Source organism: Acanthochromis polyacanthus, chromosome 6 (assembly GCF_021347895.1).
Source record: "Acanthochromis polyacanthus isolate Apoly-LR-REF ecotype Palm Island chromosome 6, KAUST_Apoly_ChrSc, whole genome shotgun sequence".
Taxonomy (NCBI): Eukaryota; Metazoa; Chordata; class Actinopteri; family Pomacentridae; genus Acanthochromis; species Acanthochromis polyacanthus.
The window spans coordinates 27,571,250-27,582,795 of NC_067118.1; the positions used below are offsets into that span (position 1 = coordinate 27,571,250).

The 11,546-nt window shown below is 39.8% G+C and overlaps 2 protein-coding genes across 2 annotated transcripts; one reads left to right on the forward strand and one right to left on the reverse strand.

Annotated features, from left to right (window-relative positions):
• Positions 1 to 26: 26 nt before the first annotated feature.
• On the reverse strand, positions 27 to 6,090 carry timm17b (translocase of inner mitochondrial membrane 17 homolog B (yeast)). The gene is made up of 6 exons (XM_022187731.2): positions 6,009 to 6,090; positions 4,663 to 4,762; positions 4,518 to 4,581; positions 4,146 to 4,274; positions 3,926 to 4,036; positions 27 to 3,279 (listed from the first exon to the last, which is right to left on the reverse strand). The coding sequence occupies exons 1-6, from the start codon at positions 6,032 to 6,034 to the stop codon at positions 3,206 to 3,208; spliced, it is 504 nt and encodes a 167-aa protein (XP_022043423.1). The 5' UTR covers positions 6,035 to 6,090; the 3' UTR covers positions 27 to 3,205.
• Positions 6,053 to 11,528, forward strand: pqbp1 (polyglutamine binding protein 1). Its single transcript, XM_022187725.2, has 7 exons — positions 6,053 to 6,160; positions 7,278 to 7,345; positions 7,451 to 7,562; positions 8,327 to 8,427; positions 8,578 to 8,784; positions 8,864 to 8,921; positions 11,108 to 11,528. Exons 2-7 carry the CDS (start codon positions 7,279 to 7,281, stop codon positions 11,256 to 11,258), a joined length of 696 nt encoding a protein of 231 aa, XP_022043417.1. The 5' UTR covers positions 6,053 to 6,160; position 7,278; the 3' UTR covers positions 11,259 to 11,528.
• The last annotated feature ends 18 nt before the right edge of the window (positions 11,529 to 11,546 follow it).

The window sequence follows — 11,546 nt, forward strand, 5'->3', positions numbered from 1 at the left end:
GGTCATGAGAAAAACAAAACATCATGTAAATTCTTAAAGAACATTTAATATCTTTATTTTTTCCCACAATAAATATATTAAGATAAAATAAACATTCTTTCTATACAGTTTGACAGCAAACCACTGGATCATGTTGCAGCATTTCCTCGCAGTGGCAGGTGCTACCATTTCAATAAAATAAAGAGCTTCAAAAGTGCTTGGTTGCTATTGAATACTGTAGCATCAAAGTGACAATGGGTGCAAATTGTAACAGAGCTAAGTAATTAACGCCACAATATCTAGAAAGTCTGTGTAAAATGTATAAGACTATATTCAAATAAGACAATTACTAAAGCTGCCAAATGAGGCAATAACTTATTAAGATAAATTGCAAACAAAGAACGGAATGGGGTTTTGCTGAGTCATCTCAAACACACACAGATCTTTTCATTGATTGTCACAGCTTACATTTAAATACACCTAAAACATATTCTCAGACCACCACTCTATCTGGTAAACCCTCACTGGACAAACATGTCCTATTTCTCTTCCTGTACCATGCAGTCATTCAGGCTGACTTCACTGTTTACAACATCTGTGTTCAAGTGCAAAATCTTTGGAAGCAATGGTCGGACGTTTTGCAGAGAGTTAGATGAGAGGATCCAGCAAGTCTGGCACATAAAACTGCAGATTTGATGTTTTACACTTTAGTTTGTGTACAGATTCAACAAATTTACAGCTAATTAATGAGTCTTTGTGGAAAGAAAAGAAAGCAGCTGCTGGATTCTGCTAGATATACATATATGTGTACATAAGCATAAAAACATGAGGATGTTACTGATTATATATGAACTAATGTTCTCCTCTAACTCTTTGCGAGAAAATAAATACGTATGTTTCCCAAATTGTCAGACTATTCCTTGAAAGAGTTCATATTCTGCACAATTACAGGTTTCTGTTGTTGTTTCTGGGGTCAGATTAGTGTACAATTTTTTTTGTTCTTTTTTTAATTGCTAAAGGACTTCTTTTCACTGTCTGTCTGAAATCCTCTGTTTTGGCTTCTTTCTCTTTCAGACAGAGAGATGTAGCCTTAACATGAATGACTCCAGAGAGGAAATACTAGCAGAGTGTGTCACATGGTGATGTAGTCAAGTAGTGGAAGAAAAGCTTGGACTTAAAACGGGCTGTTTCTGGTTGGCTATATGCAGTGTCTTCTGTGGGATAGTGGGAAATTCCCTTCGGTGTAGCTTTATAAGCTTGTAGACTTTTTACCTGCACAAAAATGAAGCTATATAACACAAAAGAACAATGGAAAAGCAAAATATGGGTTTTTTCATTCATAGATGTTGCCTAGAATCTGAATAATCAAATAGATTTTAAACATTGAAAACTGCATACTTCACCCCAAAAGGTCCCACTAATGATGCAATATTCATTATTCAGCAATAGCTGCATGAGATTCTGATGGTACGAATAAAAGGTGTGTAAGAAGGACCAGTGTTCACATAAACTCAACAAAAATATAAATGCAACACTTTTGTTTTTGCTCCCATTTTTTATGAGATGAATGCAAAGATCTAAAACTTTTTCCACATACACAATATCACCATTTCTCTCAAATATTGTTCACAAATCTGTCTAAATCTGTGATAGTGAGCACTTCTCCTTTGCTGAGATAATCCATCCCACCTCACAGGTGTGCCATATCAAGATGCTGATTAGACACCATGATTAGTGCACAGGTGTGCCTTAGACTGCCCACATTAAAATGCCATTCAGAAATGTGCAGTTTTGTTTTATTGGGGGTGCAGGGGTCCACTCCTCTTCATTGGCTGTGCGAAGTTGCTGGATATTGGCGGGAACTGGTACACCCTGTCGTATACGTCGATCCAGAGCATCCCAAACATGCTCCATGGGTAACATGTCCTGTGAGTATGCTGGCCATGCAAGAACTGGGATGTTTTCAGCTTCCAAGAATTGTGTACAGATCCTTGCAACATGGGGCCATGCATTATCCTGCTGCAACATGAGGTGATGTTCTTGGATGTATGGCACAACAATGAGCCTCAGGATCTGGTCACGGTATCTCTGTGCATTCAAAATGCCATCAATAAAATGCACCTGTGTTCTTCGTCCAGAACAGACGCCTGCCCATACCATAACCCCACCGCCACCATGGGCCACTCCATCCACAATATTGACATCAGAAAACCGCTCACCCACACGATGCCACACACGCTGTCTGCCATCTGCCCTGACCAGTGTAAACCGGGATTCATCCATGAAGAGAACACCTCTCCAACGTGCCAGACGCCATCGAATGGAAGCATTTGCCCACTCAAGTCGGTTACGACGACGAACTGGAGTCAGGTGGAGACCCCGATGAGGACGACGAGCATGCAGATGAGCTTCCCTGAGACGGTTTCTGACAGTTTGTGCAGAAATTCTTTGGTTATGCAAACTGATTGTTTCAGCAGCTGTCTGAGTGGCTGGTCTCAGACCATCTTGGAGGTGAACATGCTGGATGTGGAGGTCCTGGGCTGGTGTGGTTACACGTGGTCTGCGGTTGTGAGGCTGGTTGGATGTACTACCAAATTCTCTGAAACTCATTTGGAGACGGCTTATGGTAGAGAAATGAACATTCAATACATGAGCAGCAGCTCTGGTTGACATTCCTGCTGTCCGCATGCCGATTGCACGCTCCCTCAAATCTTGCCACATCTGTGGCATTGTGCTGTGTGATAAAACTGCACCTTTCAGAGTGGCCTTTTATTGTGGGCAGTCTAAGGCACACCTGTGCACTAATCATGGTGTCTAATCAGCATCTTGATATGGCACACCTGTGAGGTGGGATGGATTATCTCCGCAAAGGAGAAGTGCTCACTATCACAGATTTAGACAGATTTGTGAACAATATTTGAGAGAAATGGTGATATTGTGTATGTGGAAAAAGTTTTAGATCTTTGAGTTCATCTAAAAAAAATGGGAGCAAAAACAAAAGTGTTGCGTTTTTATTTTTGTTGAGGGTAGAAACATTTATTCATAAATAACTAATACTCACAGTAATTTGCCCCTGAGGTGCAAGCAAAAAAGTGCAACTACCTGACACCGCTGTACGGAGCAGTATGTCCAGCTACTGATCATCATGTCGCTAACGTCTTGGCGCTCCTATCACACATTGATTAAACTCACTGTGTCCACAGCTGGCTTCAGTTCTTAATGCTCTCTACTGAAACTGCCCCTTCTGCCCTGCTCCATCCTTTGGTGGCAACTGACTGGGGTCGTCTGCAAAGGGAACAGCTGAAGGAAACAACAAAGACACAACAAAGTTTACTTCTAAGCTTCTGTAGCAGCATCCTCTTCACATATGCTGTAAGTACAGTCAAGATAAAATGTATGTTTCTCCTTCTCAGGATCAAGGGTCTAAGGACAGAGGGCAATGTATGTTGCAAAGATTGCAAAGCACTTTGTGGCAAATTTGGGATTTTTGACATTGTGGGCTTTGTAACTAACTGGCTTAACTTGTCTTCACACATATATAGAATCATTTGACACATTCGTAATTTAAAATATTCATTCTAGCTGTTTTAAAGACAATGTCCTGTGAAAATCTTTTTTTTTTTTTTTTTTAAATCTTGTTAGTACTGTGTTCTCAAAAACAAACTGAATTCCAGGTTTTCATAAAGTAAGAAACCAATCCTGTCAACTTTCAGGGCGGGGCTTTCTGTATTAAAATTACTTTTTAGAATCTGTCGCGGCTTCAAACATGTATGGCTGAATGACTCCAATATTACGACTTAGTAGGGGCGGGTGTAAATAGATTTACATCTATGCCATTTAAGGCAGAAATTAATTATTTATTATTTTCATGTTAAAAAAATGTCATTTTGATACACAGGGATGAGTTTTTAGGGGCAGGGATCAATTTAATCAGCACCACACTCACGGTTCTGAAACTGCTGTGCTGTGTATCTGGTTAGAAGAATACCAAAACCCTCAATGAGAGCAAGTAAAATTCCCCCCATCATGGCAGAGCCCATCATGGCTAATGGTCCACCTGAAGAAAAGCACAGCATTCAGTCAGTCTGTCGCACCACTTGTTCTGATGTGTTCACTGGCACAGGAAGGTGGTGTCTTGCTCATCGTGGTATTGGACATGCTCTTACTGCGTGCTGCTAGGATGGCCCCAGTCAGTGCGCCACTCGATATGGAGTTCCACGGATCCTCTTTGCCTCTCAGGCGAACTAAACCGCAGTCAATCGTCGAGAAGAGCCCACCCCATACAGCAAAGCTACCTGCAAATCCCCAGCAATGAGCATTAGCTTGTCTGACTGAATCAATGATTGCTTGTGATCTTTAATTATGAGAAATAAATGGGCTTCATCTGCCCACATAACAGTAGTTGTGCTACTGCTATTCAGCATCCAATAGGAGTGCTGTATTAGATGAGACTGATTAGAATGAACTCCAGAACTGTAACATTTAAGCTGTTAAAGTGGAGGAAATGGTCCATGATTAACAAAACAAGTCCTCCTCACCTCCAATCTGTGGAGCTCTTACCCTCACTGCATTTGCACTACCTTTCAGTCTGTGTCCAACGCCCTGAAAAATTAGAGAACAGCTGAATTCTGCATCAAAAAAACCTTACAAGTTAGACAGCAAGTGATTACATTTTGGACTCACAGCAGGGGCATTTCGAAAGCCTTTGACTGCTTGGAACACCCCTCCTCCAAGCGCACCCATGGTGAAAGCACCTCCACAGTCATCCACTATCCTCCAGGGACTGCAGGAAAGCATTATGAAGAGAGGAAAGTGTATATTTATGTGATGGGAAAAACTGATAAGAAGGAAAAATGCAAACAGTATAATCTTATCTGGACCTGGATCAATTGAAGGACAGAGTGGTAACACATTTGGTAAACCAAGAAAAGTATGCCTCACAAAAATGACAAAAAAAGGAAAGGTAAGATAATATATATAGAAAATGTCACAAGATTAATGACACTCAAAACATTGCAGAATTTGACAGCCACCTTGACATAGCATATTATACATATGGTCCACACAATCACAGTTTTCTGCCCTCTTTTTTTCAGTTCTCTTGCACTTTGTATCAACTTTTTTTTTTAAATTCCACTTGACATAGTTTTTTTTCCTATTCAGTTTTGTCAGCACATTTCTTAAACTATACCACCATTGATTCTCTGGAAATACAGTGGACCCTATTTCCATGCCAGTAAAGCAGAATGGTGAATATTTACAGAGATATTATGCCACATTACATCCACTGCTGTTGGTGAGGGGTTCTGGTCAAACAAATGGTTATAAATAGGCATGAGCATGGCACAGTTCTTTTCTTTGGTGCTGCAATCAACATCTCTGTTGCTTGTGTGTGCCTTTATGCACTGACGATATCTTTAGTATGGAGAAACCACATAATGAAGACTTATTTACTATCAACTGTGGTGATTAGACTTGTATGTGATTAAGTCAATAACAGAGAATGGCAAAAAGAAATGCCTCAATTTGGCTAATTATTTGGTAGTGATTAAACTATATCTGAAATCAGTCTTTAACTAATTAATTCAGTTCAAAATCCATGTAATTTTTAACTTTTTCTCCAAGTCAAAAAAAGATCATATGGATGCTATCTATATTTTGTTCAGTGTAAAAGTATATTAGCTGTTTTGAACAACATAAGGCATTGATATCAGTGGACCTGGCCCTAATGGAACCATAATATATTCTTCAGTTTGTCATCCTTTCAGCTGTCCCTTGAAAACAATGACGTTCCATCTAAAATGCTGTCGAAGTTTACACTAATAGCTGCTTGTGGTTACAGAGGTTACAGCCTGACAGCAGTTATCTGTTTTATCCTGAGCCTTCATTAAGCCGGTCGAATAACCCACAAAGCCGTTCTGTTCACTCTTTCAGCAAGCTGAATTTGACTTTAAAAAGTCAAAACTAGGACAGAGGTGTGCTATTTTTTTATATACAGTGAAATACAAACGTTACTAAACTAATCTTACCAGGGCTCACGGGCATATTCCTCCATGTTTGTTGTCGTCAAGCTAACATTGCGACGTCATCACTGTGCGCCGTAAGCTGTTTTGGAAGTCGCGTCATTTGCACTGTTCGACCGCAGACTGCACGATTAAAAGGCATTTTTACTTCAAAACAGGTAAATATGTAATGAATTTCACTCGCTGATATTTACATAAGGTGTAGGATTAGCGTTTGTGTTGGTTAGCAGGTTTCCAGGTGTTTTTGTTGTTTTAATCCTTCTGCTGCTGCGACGGAGTAGCTTCCTCAGGCGGGCGCTCCAGATGATTTCAACATGCAGGATGCCTTTTGTTTTTTAAAACGTATATCTGACCAAACCATGACCACCTTTATAGCTTTCAGGAGAGTCTCAACAATGTTGCTAGAGGGCCATAATAATAATGGTCACTGCTGCATGTGTTGCTGTGTGTCTGGCCCTGTTGCACAGTTGCTGCTGTCCGCATCACTAAGCTGCCTTCATTATTTATTCATTAGCTGATGAATTTCTTAGAAAGCAGTTTCCCTGAACTCAAAATTAAGTCTTTAAATTGCTTGTTTTGTTCCATGAGGACTCCACACCCCAAAGATAATAATTCAAGGAGTAAAGCTTACTTTGAAAATGAGAAGATATTCACATTTGGAAGGAAAACCGAACCTGTAGCCAGTGATGTTTTGCAACTATTGCTTGAAAGAATATTATTGCTAACAGGTGTGCATTAGGTGTGTGATAGAAACTATGAGGTGTACATGTACAGATATACACTACCGTTCAAAAGTTTGGGGTCACCCAGACGATTTCATGTTTTCCATGAAAACTCACACTTTCATTCATGTGCTAACATAACTGCAAAGGGGGTTTTCTAATCATCACTTAGCCTTTCAACACCATAAGCTAACACAATGTAGCATTAGAACACAGGAGTGATGATTGCTGGAAATGTTCCTCTGTACCCCTATGTAGATGTTCTATTAAAAATCAGACGTTTAAAACTAATCATTTACCACATTATCAATATGTAGACTGTATTTCTGGTTCTTTTAATGTTATCTTCACTGAAAAAAATACTTTTCTTTCAAAAGTAAGGACATTTCTTAGCAACCCCCGCACAACTTTTGAACAGTACTTTATATGGGCATACCTTTAATAATGGCCAATCCAATCTATTTTTTTTTTCATAATGTTCAGATGATTGGGTAACTGGCATCTCTCTTCTGGTGTCCAGTAGTTATATCATCTTTAATCCTCTGTTTTTCAGGATGCCTTTACCTCCGGCACTACTGGCCCGCTTGGCCAAGAGAGGGATTGTTAAGCCAACAGAGCATGGTAGTTGAATCAGTTTCACCTCCTCGGCCCTGCACCTTCAAGTATTTTTCTCCTTGTTTCATACTATTTACATGTGCCTTTTAACAACTTCTCTCCCCCATCCAGAGGCAGATGAAGAGATTATTGCTGAAGATTACGACGACAACAATGTAGATTACGAAGCCACCAGAATAGAGAATCTACCACCAAACTGGTACAAAGTATTTGATTCTGCTTGGTATGTACACTTTATTTCTTGATGATGATCTTGTTGATGATGTTGACGATGATGATAATGATCATATTGACGATGATAATTTATGTGGACAACGATGATGATGATGATGATGGTGATGCCATCATTAGTACACAATTGTTACAATGTTTACTTTTTTCCTTGCTGACCGGATAAACTACTACTACTACTACTACAATACGTTGATACTTGATGCATTTACTTATCTAAAACTTATCTGACAGAGATGTGTAATCATTTCTGTCAGACACTGTGTGGTTTTAGAAAAAGTTTTTCATTGAGAAAGTTACTTAAATAATATATTAAAAAATATATATATATATATATATATATATATATATATATATATCATTTTGGACTACAAATTGTTACAATTAATTCAAAATGACAATGGCAATACACTTTCTTTCACTGCTGTTATGAATAAAACAGGATAAAAAGTTTTAAGACTAAGCTGAGTTTTAAAATGTATTTTTTTTTCTCTTGGACTTTCTGCCTAAATTCTACCTTTATTTATGATTTAACACTTTAAGCCTTCATGATTGCTGCCCTGCTGTTATTGTTTTTTTCCTCGATGACTGTACTATTCCTAGTACACTATAATTACTGTCATTCAGAGTTGCAGCATACCTTTAAATCATCATTTTCTTGATGCCATTATATATAACTAAATTGCAGTGACTATTCACAGATTAATATGTAGGTTATGGCTACATATCAAACCTTTTTTTCCCTTCAATCCACAGTGGTCTTCCTTATTACTGGAACATAGAGACAGATTTGGTGGCCTGGCTTTCCCCAAATGACCCATCTGCAGTGGTAACAAAACCTGCCAAGAAAATCAGAGGTATGATTTTATTAAGACTCCATGGTGTAATGTTTTGATGATCACTATTTTAAATCACGTCCTTTGGCCATTTATCTCAGAATGCAGTTTGCTTTTGACAAACTGTGACTTATTTCGTGACCAGTGCTTCCGTTATTTATTTATTTTTAGCTGAGGGGGGAGAAGAAAGAGTCGAGAGGCAGTTAGAGAAGCCAGACAGAGAGCGGGAAAGAGAAAGAGAGCGAGAACGTGACAGAGACCGCGATCGGGAAAGGGACCGGGACAGAGACCGAGACAGAGAGAGGGACGACGGAAGAGACAGAGACAGAAGGAAGCCGAGGAGAGAAGACATAGCACCGTACAGTAAAAACAAAAGAGGTAAAACTCACATCTGTCTCACATATTCACATAGAATCTTTTTACGTGACTGAATGTTCCGTGTGTACTCTATTTTCAGGTAGAAAAGATGATGAGATGGACCCCATGGATCCAAGTGCTTATTCTGACGCTCCAAGGTACAGTATTAGTGATCAAATGGATCCTGGTCTTTTCTTTAAAGGTGGGCAATTTGTAACTTGAATGCTGCACAAGTCATTTTTCTGTTCCAAAAACATATTATTGCACTTCTATAAAGTCAGAACACTTGTAAGAGGCAGACTAAACAAAGCATTAGAGGGTGCGATATTCAGACTTTGAGGCCTTAGATCTCTAGCTGGTTTAAAAAAAAAAAAAAAAAAAAAGCTTGTCATTATACTTACTTATGCTTCCTCAAATCCTCAAGGATATGAGGAGTAAAGACAGAGAGAGGAGGCTCCAGGAGGAGATTACAGTAAGGAAACACAAATGGATCCTATGCCAGAGTCGTACTAATTGGTATGATAATTAACTGGACTGATATGACAGCTGATACAGCTCTGCAGCAGGTCAGAAGTCACTGACTTTGATTGAAGCTGATGCTATGAAAATGAAGGATTTCTCATTTGGCAGCTCTGCCGCTTCTGTCCTCACATGTCCCAAAACCTCACTGGGAAGAGCAAAGACAGGATTCAGAGCAGGCGTGAACTAACCTTAAAGTCACTTGTTGGTTTCAACGCCGCAAAAATGAAGCCCGGATTTTGCTACTTCCTGGTTGTCATTTTGAATTTTTTGGAGCCAGTGACGTAAAAAGCGTCATCAAACAGGCTGGACCGGAGAGCAACTAGGGGCAGGACCAGTCTATGGGCGGGCCAGACTGAGAGCTGAAGACTCTCTTATCCCGCCCACATTTTACCGCAGAGGCTTCTGTTGCTGCTTTCGCCCTAAAGGATCTGTCAATCATTCCAGACAAGACTGTCTATCAAGTATAGCCACGCCCCCTGGCACCGCCAACTTTAACGATTTATTTAAAATTCAGTATTGATTTATTTTAAGATCGGGCACCTGATCTCTCATTTTGACCATGAAAACTAACGGGAAAAAAATCCTGAGCTGTAGAACATCAGTCTATCAAATTTTATTTTTTCCGGTGATGAATTGGGGTCTATGGAGAAAAAGCTTTTTGGAGCCAACCCTAGCGGACGGCGTGATATTGCAAGTTTTTGACACTTCTGGGTGGGCTTCATTTTTGGAGCCAGATGCTACGTTCATCTTTATATACAGTCTATGATTCAGAGACACAACAGTATGATGAAATTCATCCATAGACTTTTTTCACAGCAGACATGTTGGCATGTCATAGCAGGAACAGCACAACTGCATTGCCTGTAAGTGAGCTAGTTTTACACACTGAGCAGTTCTAACCACAGAGGTGTACTGGAAGGTGATATTAATGGTTAAACACAGTTGTCAAGTGTTCCAGTGTATGAAATTTAAAGTTTAAGAGCTCTAATGTGCGGCTGTCGCGTACGAAATAAGTGGCTACGTTGAGAGTGCACTTAGTGTTAAAATCAATATACTAGCTTACATGATTAATAGTTTTATACCTGCATTGCTCTTATATCATTTGCAGCAGCTGCACTTTTTACTGCAGTAAACTTTTATATTGTTAATCAGTCTCCATTCCAACTCGTACCGCTTTACTGAGGTAGGCGGCACACGATCGATCCATTTTGTGTGGAAGAAAATTCAAATGACGCGTCAAACGCCTCCTTTTATGGGAGCGTGCACAGAATCTGAAGAAGGCAGCCTAATGATAAACACCATCATGACACCCATTATTTTTATGTTTTGGCAAACTGTCTTTAACAAAGAAAGCCGTACAACCCTCCTGATAATTTAACTGATCTGGATGTGTAAAATCTGTGGTCCTGCTTTAAGGCAGTTAGGGGCAGACATAATAAGACTTGTCTCCTTTCTGCTCCCTTTTCATTTGTGTTTGGTGATTGTTGTATTTACATGAAACATTTTTATTTGTATTTTTTTATTTTACAAATGAATGAAATAAAACAGTGGTTCTCAGCCCTGTTCCTCAGGACCCCATGTCCAGCATGCTTTAGATGCTTCCCTGCTCCAACACACCTGAGTCAAATGATCAGCTCGTTATCAAGCCTCTGCAGAAGCCTGATAACGAGCTGATCATTTGAATCAGGTGTGTTGGAGCAGGGAAGCATCTAAAACACGCAGGACAGTGGGTCCTGAGGAACAGGGTTGAGAACCACTGCTTTAAGGTATAAGAATAATGTATTAAATCTGCTTATTAAAAGAAGTTCATTCACCTTTACAGGGGCTCGTGGTCAAGTGGGCTGCCCAAACGTAATGAAGCTAAAACTGGAGCAGACACCACAGCAGCGGGGCCTCTCTTCCAGCAGCGTCCATACCCCAGCCCAGGAGCCGTGCTTCGGGCTAACGCAGCAAACCAGATACCCAAGGAGTGAGAAGAAATCCAAGAAGACGCCAGCTCAAAAACACACAACAGTTCAGCTTTTCTTCCTCTCATCTTGCTACTACAGACTGACAGTTTTTCTATTAATTGTAGAATGTGTTAGAAACGTAGTGCTGAGCTTTTAAACCACCAGTGCTTTCATATTTCACGTGGAACCCGTGGAGCAGCTGTAAATATGTTTTTATATGACCTAAAGATTGACTTTCTTGTTGTTACTAGAAACATCAGTGAACATGATAATAAATTTCAGGACTACTGTGAACGTTTTTTGTTGCAGCTT